Consider the following 16,611-nt stretch of genomic DNA (forward strand, 5'->3'; position numbering starts at 1 on the left):
TATTAGCAAGCTACGACGTACAATACAAGTAAAATCGATCGTACTGTTCTTTCAATGTTTTTTACCCGACACAGTAATTAGAGAACCCGTTTCGTTGTTTTCGAAAAGTGGGGCAAACTTTCATTGGAGCGACTGAACAAGAAAAGCATAGTAATAATAGGAACAGCCACTCACTCTACTATGGATAATATGAATGAATAAATGAATGGCCTATTATTGCAAGAAGTTGAGCCGAAAACAGAGAGGTGCATGGAAATCGTGCCATTCATTATAATATATATATATATATATATATATATATATAAGACGATGATGCGTGTGACTTGGTGAACTGGGTAGCGAGGGCAGGCCATATGTATGCATCATTACTGTTTATTTGTACGAAAAGTTACAGCTTGCACCACCACTTCAACATGGGAGTCAAAAGTAATCTGGTCCTGAACATTATTAACATATAAAGTATGCATTTTGCGGGATATTTTGTTTTTTAACTTTCGTGAAATACACATGAACAGTTCATTTTCTTGATTAAATAGTTAATCGAAATTATCCAAACACTATAACTTTGTGAGTACAATTTAAATCTCGATGATATTACTTTACATGCTCATTATAAGTTCAAATTCTACAGTCAAATATTTTAGGTAACACATTTCAAATGTGGAAAATACCTAAAACTTTAAGTATGGAATGGAGATTGAACTAACCATCGGTATCGACAATCAGAATATCAGTAATCATCAAAAATCAATAAGTTGATTCGCCGAGCTTTTAGATTTATATTCAAAATTATCAAAACTTAAATCAAGCTCAAAGTAAAACATCAGCTAGTCACACAACTAATTATATTGTCTTAAACAAGGTGATAAATTCAAATTGGTTTTTCTTATAGAGTAAATTAGTTGATACTATATATATAGAACTTCAAATACATACCAGCTTATCTCGAAGAAAACAATCATTTTGAGGCATCACGGTCCCCTGAAAAGCATAATCAATATCTCTTCTTTAAGCCCAAGTCCAAAAGTTGCTTTACGTGACACAAGCCACTCTACAAGACGCAACAACCCGAAGAAGACAGACTACCACGCAAGTGGACATCTCTTTTTTTACTTTACAATGTGAAATTTAAATCATGTGATTAAAAGACGGTTTACTTGTCCCATGTACATCCGGCAAATCATGCAATTTAGGTGTTGAGCACCAAAAAGAGTGTGCTGAAAATTGAAATGATACAGAACTACAACTAGAGCTACCATATTGTACACAAAACTGAATTTCAAGCTATCCTCAGCTTCAATGCGATGGGGTGACTGCATCAACAAGCTACCTGTTTCATACAATAGATCAAGTCACTTTAAAAGTTAATTTAAATCTATAGGTGCTGAACATTGAAACTTACAGTTTGATCAAATGTTTGCGATCACCAATGAAAAATGGATAAATAGGTCTCTACATGAAAATACTCTACTAGAATAGCAAATATCTGTGGAGCCAATAGATATGAAAATACCAAGTACCTTATTAAATGAGCATGAACAGGCCGTGGCATGTATAATTTATCAACTGATAATATGACTTGCCATATTTAACAAGAAATATCCCGGAATAGCCCTTTTACTTCGTCATAAATCCATCTGCCAAATTAGAGAGATATAGCAAAGCTAGATAGAATCGTAAACCAAGTATATGAAAAAAGAAAACTTGAAACTGGAAAAAATATTGTTTGCATAGTCCGCTGTTTGACACAACTTGAACTATTCAAGGGATCAAATAATCAAAGTAGCAGGGGACAATAAAGACTAGTTGGGTTTGCCATGGCCCTCCATCATTCCCTTGGAAAAAATGGAAGTTTCAGCCAATCTCCTGATATCATAAAATCATAAGATCGTGCCCTATGAAGACCAATCGGAATGAACAGGATGCTGGCACAAATGTCTACAAATTATCAGCTCTGTATAAGCAAGAGCTGAGGGGTAAATTTAAAAATTGTGAAGGATGTGAAATTGCATACGTCTTATATCATGATAGTTTGCACTAAAAGTCCACAGTTAAAGAACAAACGAATCACAATTCATTCATAGCAGCTATCTTCAAGCAAAGATCACCATTTACCAATAGTTCCAAGAAAAGGATATACGAATATTCCCGAATAACAGCATGATTGGGAGAAGCAGAGCATCAAGATAAAGTTTTGTGTAATTAAATAAAAATAGCTTCAAAGTACGGGGAAAGCAATGGACACACTTGCACAAATAGAGTGGAGACAAGCAATGTTGTGTTCCTGAAACAGTTCTCCTTTCACTCTCTTCGGTAAACTTTCTTGGAGGGAGGACTTGACATGGACTATCTATCAATCCAGCCATCAAAACTCTACCACAAGAAGACTCGTAAACCTGCAAATTCTTAAAAATTATTGACGACCTTGATGTGATCCCCTTAAAACACTCTTTTGAACAAAACTATACAAAGACTTTAATTTCATGAAGGTTTAGTTTCTTCAATAATATGTATAAGCGTCTAACATTTATGAGTACTAAGATAAGCAACAGGCAATGTTTCCTCTTCTAACGCGAGTTTTGATGAGCACAAATATATACAGGATCCAAAAACACATTCCTGCTTTTGGTGCTCGACTATGTTTGAACCTTGTGAGCACTCAACATCACACTTCGGTAAATTCATCAAAATGCAACATTGTGATTCACCTCACAACTTTCAAGGCCACATGGACGACCAACAGCCGCAGGTAAATCACCAGGAAAGTAGCACCGATTTACAGTTACCCACTTTGTTGTAGTATTGTTATCCTCCCAAATTGACTGCGGAAAAGAAGCAATATTCGTAAAGCAAGAACCATAATATACTTATCCAAGTCCTTTTTTCACCTCAGAGCAACAAAGTAACTGAAATAAGTTTCTAGAACAAATATTAAACATTCAGGTCTGCTCAAGTGATCATATCAGTATGGTCACAACAAAGTACAACCATTCAAATGCAAAACTGGAAAACATATTAGAATGCGAACTGTGAACATATGATTGATCGAAATGATGAAACAATATGATCAAGTTCCTGACAAATACTGATTAGAAAATATAAACAACAATAAAAACAATCCCACAAATCCTTGCATAACAGCTGCTCACCTGAAGCCTCGAAGGTACAAGTTTTTCATTGCCACACCGAATTAGGACATGATCCATAGCTTTATAAACATGTCCATTGATGCAGCATGATGAGTAATAGATTTTCTCATCCAAAATTTGAAGTGGGTCGCCAACCCAACTGACAGCATGTAAACGAGACCTATCCTTGTTTATAACCCATGTATCACCAGAAATATTTGCCGAGTTATTACCTAAAACTTCTAGCTCATTTGGTTGATTTGAACCCGTCACCGTAAGGTTATTTTGTAGAGATTTCTTTAAAGGCTTTGCTTCAGCATTTGGCTGGTCTTTGTTACCATCTTGAGGATTCAACATCACCTGGAAATTATCAGAGGAATGTGGAACTATTTCACACTTTGAAGGAGGATATGGATTTATTTCAACAAATTTCTCCCCGCAAGTTTTTTCAGCTACTGAATTTGCAGATAAAATAGAGCCAGAAGTGGAAGTTTTCATAACATTATTAGGATCATTCCCAGATGATATTTTATTGTCAGTCCTACACACAGTCGAGCTAACATCGTTCTTTTGAGTTCCTATTGAAACTTCTCTCTTTGTTCCAGAAATCTGATAGTCATAGCCATTCACCTCAACTTCAGTAAAAACATTTTGCATCGAAATGCTTCCATTAAAAGCTACATTCGGAGGACCGGCCTTCACAGCCCCTGAAGCACCAATTGTTTGGCTCAAAGTGAATGGACCAGCTGCTAAGTTGGAAAGAACCTTGGGAGGAGTGGCATTTCTCATGACACGGCCATATTTCGGAGGCAGAGCTTTCCCATTGCTCAATGACAAGCACTTATCACAATGCCACTCCCCTCTTGGAACCCCCTTTTGATTGGTTGCCTGAAGGCATTTTAAATGATACCCTTTTTCACAACCATCACAAATAAGTACACTGTCTACTTCTGTTATGGTAGACAGGCACACCAGACAAGTTAATGCTCTATTCATATAATCCCTGGAAGGTGGAATCCAAGTTGGCCGTTCAGAACCCTGTAGTTGTAATAATTTTTTAACAATCTTGATGATTTCAGCATGAGTATTTCCCAAATGAGGAGCATGGACATTATTAGTGCCTCGTGAAAGGGGTCCAGCTGTCGTCTGAGCAACTGTCATAACCCTTGTTTGAGGAACTGCTCCAGATTTAATATCGGCAGCTCCCTCAACTTTCAGAGACATGTTAACTGGTCCCTTGTTACCTCCAATTTTGGCAGATGAAACAGATTGAGGTTGTACTGACCAAGCTGGAGTCCTCAGAGTTGCATTAGACGACAGATTTGCTGCACGATAAAAAAGTATCGATAGAGGGCTTGAAAAATATAAGAAGGCGTGCTTTAAGAAACTTGTAAAAGGAAGTGGCATATAACAATATAGCATTCAGAAGATATTATCACTTGAATTCCAATTCAACAATTTTCTGTCTAGCAAATTATGCCATTTTTATCCTGAAACATCGAAAATTCCTTGAGCAAATTTTATGGTAGCTAGAGCAAGGACCTCGAGCTCAAAAGCATATACACACAGCAAAGTAACACAAGTTAATGCGTAACTGAAACTAAAGTTAAATATGGCTACCCAAGATGCTCATGGAATGATTAAGGAAGAGATTATCTGCTACCATTAATAATAAAAGGCAAGCATCTGTGATACCTTGAACTTGTGAAGCATGTGAAGAACCATTTGATCTAGGATGGGATCTGTCAACACTTGGCAATGCTGTTGAACCCAAATGGCTAAAGGGCAATGCACTGGAACCCATTGGTTTTATCTCACTGGTAGGAAGCTGATGCGGCAAAGATGTAGAAGTTGTGGCAGTACCATAAGTCAAAGGTGAGGTAGACTGGATTCCAGATAACATTGTCATGTGACTTGATTTATCTAAATGAGATGTTTGAGCAGGATGGAATGCAGAACGACTTTCAACCGACTGACCAAAGTTCCCCTGCAGATTCTGTGATGAATGCGGAGTAGATGGTAGAGAAAAATCCTCTGCTTTTTCCATCTAAAGGAAAGATATAGAAAATTAGCTACCAACATATATCATAAATTACAAATAAATTACCATTATCAAAGCACTGAATGTGCAAAAAGTTGTCCAAGAGAAAAGCTGCACATCAATAACTTCATATGATTCAATTTTTACAACTATCCCATACAACAGATATCTTTATGCATTCAGACCCACTTGAATACAATCCTAAATTTTGAAACCAATAGATAATAAAACAAGACCCAAAAAGTTTGAGAAGGCAATCAAAAAAGCGAAAGGATTCAGGGCTATTGAATTGGTTTCGTTCACTTGATGAGTTAATAACACTGTCATCTTCAGGTAAGTTATATAACATTCTATTACAGACATTTAACAAAGTTAGCAGGTGCAATCAAACAAAGATCAACGCAGAATTGATACGAGCAAAAAATCAATACCAACGGAACAAAAATGAAAGAATCCGTTCGAAAGAGAGCTTCACATCCACATAACATACTCAACTCGAACTTGTTGTCAATCAAATAAAGCAAGGTTTTAAAAAGAACCTTTCTTCTGGAGATCAACAACTTCTCAGAAATAGATATTTTGGGAGGGCGAAACCCTAGCCTCTGCTCTTTCAACTTATTAAGCCCCAAATCGTCGATCAAACCCCCAAAAGCATCCCTGGGGAACACATCCTTGGGGGCAAAACCTTGACAAATCTTCACCAGAGTGTCACGTGCCTCAGCCATCAAGTCCTTCTCAGCCTCAATCGGGCCCTTCCCTCCCCTCATTTTCCCCATTGCAGCCAACACCAACACCATATCCGCCACCTTCTTCACATCCCCAACCACAACCAAGCCCCCTTCCTTAACTCTCTTATGCGGTGAGCCCTCCTCCGTCAACACATCCCCATCATCCACCGCCAGCCTCTTCCCACCGACAGCCTCCGATCCCTCCTCCGGCAATTGAATCTCCCCCAGAGGTTCCATCCAACCCTAACAAACACCCAAAGGAAACACCGGCATAGACGGCGTCGTCTCGGTACGACAAAACGCAGGAATCAGCGTACAGACCTGCAGAGAAGAGAGAGATTCGAAACCATAAAGGAGGAAAAAGGGCAGAGAGAATACAAATCCTAGGCATCGGGAAGAATGGAGGGGGGTTGGATTTCGCGGAAAAACTTGAAAATATACCTTTTGGCGGGTAATTGAGAGGTAAAACTGTGATTAAATCGTGCGCTGTGTGTGATTGGGGTTGGGTGCAAACAAAACAAATGGGAACTGAAGAGGCATGCCGGGAAAATTATTTTATTATTATTAATCTTTTCCATTTTCCTCAGCCCTTTTAAATTTATATATTATATCACTTTTGTTTTACGTTTTTGCCCCCACGTCTCCTTTTTACTCCGAAGATTTTTACAAGAAGCCACTTTTATCCCAAAAAAATATTCATTCTTGCTGCCTGGTAGTAGTGCATCTTATAATTTTGAAACCTTTAAAGCATCATTCAATTAAAGAAAAGGGGGGTAGGATCATTTGAGATACAAATATAGAATATACAAGAAACGCTCAAGGTTGCCATGGGGGAAGAATGTCCTGAGCTACTCTCTCCAGTCCCCCCAATGTTCATGAATGGAGACAAGAGTGAGAAGTAACTAAATGAGATTGAACTGTTTTGCAGTCCCCACGTCGCTGCATATCACGATCCACGAGTCTGTGTAGAGGATTTGGGTGTCTTGAAGCGAGTAACCATGGAACGCTGGTAGCACATATCCTTCACGCAGTTTCAGATTTAAGTAAGGCAAGACAGCAGTTTTGAGCAAGGTGGACACAAACGTCTGCGATCATAGACGGTTCAGGGCTCAGCAGCAGAACATTATTTTACAAATAATAATCTCGTGAAACATATTTCAAGAACCACCAGCCATAAAAGGAGAAAAACAGAACCACCAGTGACAAAAGAAGAAAAAAGAGAATGCAACACGGCTTTGTCTAACCACCTCCAATAGCATTTATTTTTCTCCCATTTCCTTCTGGTGTGAGGTGTCCACCGGGTTGTCATAGACTCATAATTGTCTCGGTTCTTATTTACTCATGGTTAAAGTTGTAGCCACTAAATGGTAACCGAACCAATATAAAGAATTTGATATTTCCAACCAGATCAGATACCTGGATTAGATGCATGTGCAGTTCTCCAATATTGCTCCACTCAAGAGACAGAGAGAACTTATTCAACTTAATATTTCCAGTCACAGCGTTTCTTGAAATTTCAGCAACCACAGAAACATCAATCATCTGTAGGGGCAAAAAAAACCATAATATTCAGAACAACACTATATCTATACAAGAATAAGATCCCATAAAAATTCACAAAAATTTCAACCAGAGGTAATTAGATTCATTTGACCTGTTTGTTCTCTTGGCTTACCATGGAAATGCATGCAACCTGTATCAATTCCTCCTCATCCAAAACATCAATCACCAAATTTAAGGGTATTGTTGCCTTGATATTCTGCTCTCCAACTTTTACGATAGGTAGCGACGAAATGGAAATGTTCAAATTCATGTCGTGATTTGGGTACTTCTTATACAACCGAGGAATGATAAATCTCCACTCAGCTGTGTTTAAGAGGGATTGATCCGGTAATTTATCAATCATCCAATGCATCTTACCTGCCTATTTAAAAAAACCATGACTTTTAGTTGTTGATCAGTCAATAACAATGTTCTGTTATTTCAAGAAAGCGACGACCAATACCGATCAAAAAGAAAAGGAAAGCAACAGCCAAATTAAGTAATCACTTGCAGTAGGCTGCCAAGATTAAAAAAAAATTAAAGAAACGATTCTATTGAACAACTGATCCGATTGATTAACTGGAGAAATTAAAAAAACTTACCTCGAAGTAAACTGACGATGCTGACTTGATAACATCTTCGTGAATAGAAATTTTGGTCATCTTATCTTCTTGGTTGCATGAAACTGAATCGTGTGATAGTTTATGGTAGTGGTTCAAAAGCTCGACTCCATCCTTGGAAGAGACCAACCCATTGATTTTCAGTTCAACGAATGATTCACTCAATACCGGGTCATTGATAAACGTGACATTCAGAATAGCTATATCAGTAACTGGTATTTCTTTAGGAAGAGAGAGTAATGAAGATTCAAGCTTGGCCACCGCATCTTTTATTTTGTTAGAAACAGCGTCTTCAACAGCAGAACTGATTTTATCCTCAAAAGCATCTACCAACCTGGAAACAGAAAGGGGAATAATTTTTTAAACCATTAAAAGTTACGAGGGGAAATAATAACAAAGGGTTGAAGTCTGAAGAACCAGTCAAGCATAAACAAGAAGACAAAAGAAGTAGCAGACAGAAATAGATTGTTGGAAGCTGATGCTGAAGCCCATAAATCAAATTCCAAAAATTACAGAAAGAAACCGCTTCAAACATGTTTAGGATGAGAAAATGAAATTTGCACAATTTTGATATTCAAATTATATATGTAAACAACATCTGTGGGGAAAAAGCTGAAATCATCTATAAACCTCAAAAGGCAAAAAAAAACCACATGAGAAAACATACCCTTGATAAAACCATGAAGATCCTCCGTCCAAATGTATTGAAACATCATCCACGTAACATCCACAAGCCAGAAGAGAAAGCTTAGGAGACCCGTGTATAGTCATCAAACTGAGAGAGAGGCCAACTTCCAGTCCTTCAACCTTTGAAGAAGCAAACTTCATCAAGCCTCAGTACAAAAGTCAACTCAGTGACGAATGTACGATTTCATGTCAAGGGTTCGCAGATTTTTCTGCTAAACCCAGATGGCTTAAAATGGTGAAATTTGTGGAAACAAATAAGCTCGTAGCAATTTTATTTTATAAGACTAAGAGGACAATGCAGAACCTGACAGGCTTTGTCTTTGAAAGGATCATTTTCACATATTTGCAACTATCTCAGCATCCAAAGCACCAACACATTAAATCAAATTAAAACAATTATCGATTCCCTTCAAATTTTTACAAATTACTGATGGTTGAATTCTGGCATCAGCCTTCGGAAATAACAACACATACTTGAGTGTGAAAAGTGTATAGTACGCAACACAAACTTGTTTACATTGTTGCTTAAATATTCTAAATCTCTCAACATGCTCATGACTTAAGAGTTGTCCATTTGTGAGATAATTTGGAGCAAAGATAGTGGATTTAATAATTTTGCTATTTAATCAAAATGGAAAAACAACTACACCATCTTTATTATCCAACTGCGTGAACCAATTCACGAGTTTATGCACATTATTGCAAAAAACTAAGCCTGCCACTATGTTAAATCTTTATTTAGCATCTTTTTTTTTTTTGAGCATGCCATGTGCCCATGATTCCTAATAAGCCAGTGCACATTGACATCCCTCACTCCAACTAAGGTGGTCTGGCTTCACCAACCACTGTAATCAAGAACTATAAGATCCTTTAATATCAAATTAGATAAAAATTCATTTTTAATTTTCTTCATTTCAGTGTGGTAGATACAAGGACTGGCTGCTGACAAGTACAATGTCGAAACAGAATAGGGACAAACATAACACATCCAGCCATGGACGACCAGAAAATTCCGATTTTAAGACTAGTTGGTGCACTGTACTTGAGAAGAATCATAGATATTGAACATATTTTTATTTGCAGCCCCTCGCCTCACCTGATCCTTCTATGCATTATGCTGACACGCCATTCTTGTTCTTGCCAAAGTAAACTAAACAATAGATTCCAAAACTCAAATCATCCACACTTTGATTCTAGAATAAGCATAACAAACAGTTCGTGTAAGCATCATACCCGAACAGTAGCGGTTCCCTTGTCGAAGACCGAAATGGGAAGCAGCCAAGTTCTGTACGAATACTTCCAATTCATGGTCAAATTCGCAAAGACGCCAGAAACATCCATAACAATTCCAGTATCTCCGGTTTGCAAAGTAGATTTATTCACGTGTATTCTTTCAATTGTGATGTTGGAAAGAACCGCATCGACGTTACCTAATATCGGGATTTTCACATACTTCTCAATCCTGGGCAGCTGCAGTGTAATCAAAGAAGACTCTGCCTTTTCTATCAGCAAATTCTTGAGCAAATCCAGACCTTTGCTCGATATCACTGCCTCTACATACCCTTCTTCAGATTGAACACGATTGCAAGAAAGGGTGAACAAAAAGAGTAGCACAAAAGCCAAAATCGAGCGAGACATTGATGTATGTCTGGGGATAAATTAACCCAGATAAGAAATGGAATGGTTGAATCAACATCAATGGGTAATGGGTTCGACAGTAAAATTTGAGCAGTGTTCTTGAAAATTCTACTTTCCTACAGCTTGATTGGGTGGAAGATAGAAAATGACAGAAGGTAACTAATACGTAATGATTGTCTAGTTATTAAATATGAAATATCCGTCGGTTGTTGAATTAACTAAAAATTAAAAAAGAAAGACGTTGCCATTGCAGGACTCTAAAGCGTGTGACGTCACCCTTTCGTCAATATATTTTTTTACACAACAAATTAGGGGTGGACGCGGGTCGGGTTTTGGGTTTGGGTATCCGAATAAATCGACAAACCCAATCATTTCGGGTAGTTGATAGTATTTTCGGGTACCCGACAGTCGAGTACCGGGAAAAAATTTTAAATTTTTTTTTTTGAAAAAATATATTTTTTTTCCTATTTCACGAAAAATCACGTCATTATATCGAGTTATGGCTAGTCATTATATCATATTATGACTAATAAATTAAATAAACACATGTATTTTTCACATTTCACAAAACATAATGTCATTTTATGATTAGTCGTTTGTCATTATATTGGGTTATGGCTAGAGATGTCAATGGGGCGGGTATGGGACGGGTTTGGCTAAACCCAAGACCCTCCCCATGAAAAAAACTTTGACTCATTACTCGCCCCACCCCGGTTAAATATTTTTCGGACCCACCCCACATCGAATACGAAACGGGGCCGGGTAGACCCGTGAGACCCGAATTTTTTAAAAATAAAAAAATAATATTTCTTCTCACATGACTGAATTATGAAATAGACAAGCCTCTAAATACAACATTGTGGAAAATTAATTCATGCCTTCACCACACTTAATAATAACAAACAAAGTATTTTCACTACATAAAGAATTACATAAAAAAAGAGTTAATAGCTCTCCAAAAAAATCTTGACATCTCCGAAAATAAGTAATAACATAATTTAAACAGATCGATATAAAATCAGCGAATAGACAATATTTAATCTACTAAGATGAGGACAACTATTCTTCCACTATTGCTAAAAGTATATTCAAATGCAACAGTTGACATAAGAATAGCTAAGATCGTTATGGTTGAGATGAGCTACTAAAAAATGAATATTAATAAAACTAATAAACCCTAGAATATTTATATCTACATATATATGGGACGGGTATGGGGCGGGTATTATAGGACCCATGACCCGCCTCATATCCAGACGGGGTCTGAAAAATTGGACCCGAGACCCACCCTATGACCCATTTAGTATGCCCAAACCCACCCCATATACGCGGGTCCATTGCGGGTCTGGGTAAAACTCGGACCCATTGATATCCCTAGTTATGACTAGCCACAAAAAAATATACATGTATTTTTTTAATGCATAGACGGATAGACCCATAATTTTTTTATAAAAAAAAAATTTGGTACCCGATCGGATATCAGTAAAATACCCGAATCCGAACTCGAAAATTATTTTCGGGTATCGGGTACCCGACAAACCCGTTTTTTAAAAAAAATACCCGACCCGATCTGGTCGGATCGGGTATCCGATACCCGAAAATAAACGCCCACCTCTACAACAAAGTACAAAATTATCTAATTAGTGTAACAATAAAATAAATAAATTGAAACCTAGAACATGAAAATTGGGCATTGAAAAACATTGGACTATTTGATGTCAATATTTATTTAAAAATTTGTGGGTGTTTTTTCGTGAAATTGAAGTGAAAAAGGTATCTAATTTGGGTAAAACATATAAATTGGATATTCGAATATATAAGAATATTTGATGGCAAGGTCCAACAAAAAAAATTGGAGAATACAAATTAAAAGTATATAATTTGACTATTAACGTATGAGACAATTTGTCGCCACTAATCAATTAAAAAAAATCCGATTACCCCCGATCTTGTGAAATCGAAACACACAAATATCTAATTTGGTTAACAATTAGACTAAGCTGAGCATTGGAGCAAGTGAATCAGAGATTGGCAATAATGGTTAGGTATAACGCATGGTTTTAAGTTAAAGATATGATAATAATATGTAAATTAATAATATAATAAATATAAAACAAATAAAAAAATATAGTTAATACATTATTTGATTGGATTAATAAATAATAATTGTTTGATTTGATTAATTAAATTTGAGATAAAATGATAAATTATTATTTCGTCTTTTTAATCATTAATAAAATATTCATAATATTATTTATTAATGATGACATTGTAATTTAAATTCAATGATTTGATCGAGGTAAGATAAATAATTAATGATTTAATTGATGCTGACAAATAATCGTAGAAATAAACATGTGATATCATAGAAATTATAATATATGTGAACATTATCCAGAAAATGACAAACAAAGATAATTCAATCATTTATCCTATATGTGGCACACATTATCAACTGTTTATTGGTATGAAAAAAATATGTATAACCTTATTTTATATATTTAGGATAATTAACATGGTATTTCTACTTAGAACAAGAACTTCTTGATATACTTATTATGAAATTGAAAGAACGACTTCGTGGCTCTATTCTGTAATTACCAAAAATTTCATAATTTGTACTGGGTTTTGGGCATAAAGGACTTGAAATCCCAGATGATGTACCATGATTTAAATATTTTGTGTCAAGTTTTCTATTGCTTTTCCCCCCCTTTAATGAACAAGTTTTTGAGAATTTAAAAAAATCCAGCTCTCAAATAAAAATCAATCATCATTAAAAATCAAGTTCTCTATTTTGAATGTGGCATTTACAGAATAGATACGAATGAAGTAATAATTGTTGGCCTAATTTATTAATTAGAACACGAGGTTCAATCAAAAACACATTATAATTATGATGTATTTATAAATTTGCCTCAAGGATCAATCTCAAGATGATTTTGCTAGGGGTGAGATTTTATTGGGGATGTATGGAAGTTGTACTATATAAAAGGAGAAAAGGAGGGAGGGAAAATAGGCTGTTGGAGTAAATCATTGTGTTAGTTAAGGATTTCTCAATTCGCACAGCAGTGAGTCAGATGTAGAATTTATCAGAGAGAATGAGAAAATATGGAAATTGGTAGAAGAAGTCATTGCGTACCATTATTGTGTTGGAAGGATCAGCTCCAGATTCCATTATACAACTAACGCACAAAAAAATTGAACTTTTTTAGATCTCTTTCGAGAACAGTCTGTTAGTTCGACGTGAGCTAAGGAGAAGACCTTGGATTTGCTTGGGATTTCTTCAATGGATTTGCTCAAGATTTCTTCGAAGCACTTGAAACAGCAATAGAGAAGCTTGCTATTAGATGACGAGGGAAAAGGAGGATTACATGAAAGCTTGGAGAGAAAATGAGAGCAAAGGAGTAAGACTGTTCCTCTGTAGATCAAACAGCCATAAATAATAGCTTCAGAAAAATTTCTGACACTTGAACCCTCCCAGGATATATGATTAGGCACATGAAAACCTCACGGCAATGAAGAAATTAGACGAGCCTTCCTCGGTTCACTGTTAGTAGATGCAAAAGCCCAGTAAATATTACAGTCACCATCACACAATGCAGTACAATAAAACACAATATTCTGGTCTTGTTTTGAAGAATACAACAATAATTGGTATACTCCCAACAGATGTCTTCAATCTAATACCCATTGTACATATCAGACTTTAGGATCCCCAAATGAACAATTAGTTCTTTCTAATAGAGTATATTTTAGAGAAATTCACATATGGAATCATCAATTGAGGGTATCACCAGCGAGAAATCCCAACTAGAAGTCACCAACACAAAATGAAAACGAGATATGACAAATTCCACACATTTGAAACTCACATGCATTGATCATGACTTCCACTGGGTTGAAGGAGTAAAAAATCAATGAAAATATTCGGGAACCATAACAAACATGTCAAGTCATTGAGTGAAGTCATTCACGTTGATATGAATAAAACTCCAACAGTACTAGCATGTCAGTGAATCAAAAAAAAAATAACTACTCCCATTATTTATGCCTTCAGTGAGACAAGGTGCGTTGAAACAAATGATACCAGTATAAATTTACACACCTGGTTTAGATAAAGAGTGTAAGAAGATTCAATAAGTAAAACCCGAAGGCAGTGATTCTCGATCATGGTTGTTATAAGAGCAAGGCACACTAGGGCTCATAAATATTATCGCACCCATGATCAGGACAAGGTGATCACACCACATTCTAAAGAAAAGTTGAACACGTAATTCAACAAAAATGCATTATATACCACTGGACAACTATAAAATAAATGCTCGTTAGTCTATGAGAGAAAATGAATCCGCGTTATGTAATAGTGCATCCAAATCAAGCACCTTAGCTTGCAACAAGACATAAAAGCAGCAACTCGCCTAAACTTGAGCCAACTCTCACTCATTATGGGTTTTCAATAACCACTTCTTAACAAAGCAACAGCTCTTAAACATTATACTTAATCGAAGAGGGAAAAATTGTAAACAAAAATGGAAAGATAATTTAAATTATCATGAAATCGATCATTTCATGCAAAGAAACCCACATCATTTCTCATCAAACAATTCTCAAATGTAAACCCTAACATGGGTCAAACCATAAGATAAAAATACCAGCTAACCAGAATATCATCAACCCAAGGAAACAGCAAAAGATATCCAGATTAACCTAGTCAAGAAAAATAGAAAACATCAGTGGATCTACAACTTTGGTAGCTTTATCGATCCATGATAGGATCAGTAACACCAAGACATTAAAAATTTCTATGTTCACATCAAGAAATTGGAATAACAGGGATTGCAAAACCAGTATGTTCAAAACCCCACATATAAGCGGAAAAACAGACGCAGAATGATTCTAAACCTAATTCTTAGTCACCGGAATGGTCCAATACCAAGGGATTCATATAAATTCGAAAGTAGACTGTTATTAAGTTAACAACAAGCCCAAGTATCCATCATTATATCCTCTATTATCCATAAAACATAAAATAAAATTTTCTCATCAGACAACAAACACTCGTAGGAAAACAGATCCTCAAGAGTTTTCTTAGCTGCTATAACACATAATACTACAGGCCTCCACCCTGTCTATGAGCTCTCCTCTCACTTTTTTTCTTCATATTTTGTTGGTTTTTTTTCCCTTAAATAATTTTTTTCAAAATGAGTAAATTAACCAAATGAGTTCCTCCCGACCTCATCATCTGAAACAACTCAGAGACGGAGGGCGGTACAAGCGAGATCTTCCAGGTCAGCATCCATATCAGCAGAAGAGTCCACAGGTGGTGTCATGTTGAGGTCGAAAGGCAAGAGTTTTTTACAAGATGAGGCGTTATCACACTCAGTATCATCTACCACAGATGAGGATGAATCACAGTCACTGTGGCAATCATCGGAAACAACCGGAGGCGACCTTGGATGTCTCCTCTGATGCCCAAGTAGATGCGGAGGCGGCGGTTGCCGTGGCCCACTAAAAGATTCTACGGTGCTGCTCATGCCGCTGGACGTCGGCCTCTGATGGGCAAGCATGGGGTAAAACCGAGAATCTACAAACGGATCGTGTGGGTTACTGTTTATTCGAGGTTGATTAGGCTTTTGCGGGTTAAAAACAGGGAAAACAGTGCCATCCATTGGCGACGGGAAGTTGGTCTTGGCCTTGGGACCACGAAGGGAACGAGCCGCCGCGTCGTAGGCGCGAGCGGCGTCCTCTGCCGAATCGAAAGTGCCGAGCCAAACACGGGTCTTCTTCCAAGGGTCCCTGATCTCCGCAGCAAATCTTCCCCATGGCCTCTTCCTCACCCCACGAAATCTGATCTCCTTAGATCCCCCAGATCCGTTAGCTTCTCCGCCGTCAACCGCCGCCGCTACTCTGCCTTTCCGCATGATCCAACTCAAAGATGGAACACACAAATCAAGCCAAAATTTACAAAACAAAAAGGATACAGGAAAGAAAAAGAAATAATCAACAATAACAACACATATATACAAGCACCCAGAAAGAAATAAATTAGAATTTGGCAATCCTATTCATTTCGAGAATCCTCTCTCTATTGCAGGTAAAAGAAAGGATGAAAATTGCTTTTATTTTAGCCTAATTTAAAATTATAACGTATATTAGGTGGGGGGAAGAGGAATTGCTTTATCGATCTCTCTACCTTCTCACGCGCCCCACAAATCGACCTCGTCTTT

General features: G+C 36.9%; 3 protein-coding genes across 7 annotated transcripts; all 3 read right to left on the minus strand.

Annotated features, from left to right (window-relative positions):
• Positions 1 to 940: 940 nt before the first annotated feature.
• On the minus strand, positions 941 to 6,135 carry LOC142518832 (uncharacterized). 5 transcript variants are annotated; one of them, XR_012813658.1, is made up of 7 exons: positions 5,709 to 6,134; positions 4,824 to 5,175; positions 3,150 to 4,453; positions 2,709 to 2,822; positions 2,248 to 2,396; positions 1,521 to 1,637; positions 941 to 1,330 (listed from the first exon to the last, which is right to left on the minus strand). XR_012813658.1 is itself a non-coding variant. In XM_075621651.1 (6 exons), the coding sequence occupies exons 1-6, from the start codon at positions 6,132 to 6,134 to the stop codon at positions 1,589 to 1,591; spliced, it is 2,394 nt and encodes a 797-aa protein (XP_075477766.1). In that variant the 3' UTR covers positions 1,304 to 1,588. The 5 variants fall into 5 exon arrangements, 2 of the variants coding, with proteins under 2 accessions (XP_075477766.1, XP_075477765.1); XR_012813659.1 differs by having other exon boundaries at positions 1,514 to 1,637; XR_012813657.1 differs by having other exon boundaries at positions 1,521 to 2,396.
• A 607-nt stretch (positions 6,136 to 6,742) lies between these two features.
• Positions 6,743 to 10,546, minus strand: LOC142518833 (putative BPI/LBP family protein At1g04970). The gene is made up of 6 exons (XM_075621652.1): positions 9,980 to 10,546; positions 8,727 to 8,866; positions 8,042 to 8,393; positions 7,573 to 7,821; positions 7,314 to 7,439; positions 6,743 to 6,982 (listed from the first exon to the last, which is right to left on the minus strand). Exons 1-6 carry the CDS (start codon positions 10,382 to 10,384, stop codon positions 6,800 to 6,802), a joined length of 1,455 nt encoding a protein of 484 aa, XP_075477767.1. The 5' UTR covers positions 10,385 to 10,546; the 3' UTR covers positions 6,743 to 6,799.
• Positions 10,547 to 15,330: 4,784 nt separating this feature from the next.
• Positions 15,331 to 16,611, minus strand: LOC142518628 (ethylene-responsive transcription factor 3-like). The gene has a single exon (XM_075621421.1). The coding sequence runs from the start codon at positions 16,303 to 16,305 to the stop codon at positions 15,637 to 15,639; it is 669 nt and encodes a 222-aa protein (XP_075477536.1). The 5' UTR covers positions 16,306 to 16,611; the 3' UTR covers positions 15,331 to 15,636.

The sequence above is a fragment of the Primulina tabacum genome, chromosome 11, assembly GCF_025594145.1.
Source record: "Primulina tabacum isolate GXHZ01 chromosome 11, ASM2559414v2, whole genome shotgun sequence".
NCBI lineage: Eukaryota > Viridiplantae > Streptophyta > Magnoliopsida > Lamiales > Gesneriaceae > Primulina > Primulina tabacum.

Excerpts from the sequence above, each read along its gene's own strand:
- LOC142518832 (XM_075621650.1), bottom strand. The coding sequence starts at position 6,134 with ATGGAACCTCTGGGGGAGATTCAATTGCCGGAGGAGGGATCGGAGGCT. Across the intron at positions 5,176-5,708 it reads TGTTGATCTCCAGAAGAAAG|ATGGAAAAAGCAGAGGATTT; the intron begins GTTCTTTTTAAA and ends TCTTTCCTTTAG. Across the intron at positions 2,397-2,708 it reads GTGGCCTTGAAAGTTGTGAG|GTTTACGAGTCTTCTTGTGG; the intron begins GTGAATCACAAT and ends AAGAATTTGCAG.
- LOC142518833 (XM_075621652.1), bottom strand. The coding sequence starts at position 10,384 with ATGTCTCGCTCGATTTTGGCTTTTGTGCTACTCTTTTTGTTCACCCTT. Across the intron at positions 8,394-8,726 it reads TCTTCATGGTTTTATCAAGG|GTTGGTAGATGCTTTTGAGG; the intron begins GTATGTTTTCTC and ends TTCTGTTTCCAG. Across the intron at positions 7,822-8,041 it reads CATCGTCAGTTTACTTCGAG|GCAGGTAAGATGCATTGGAT; the intron begins GTAAGTTTTTTT and ends TTTTTTAAATAG.
- LOC142518628 (XM_075621421.1), bottom strand. The coding sequence starts at position 16,305 with ATGCGGAAAGGCAGAGTAGCGGCGGCGGTTGACGGCGGAGAAGCTAAC.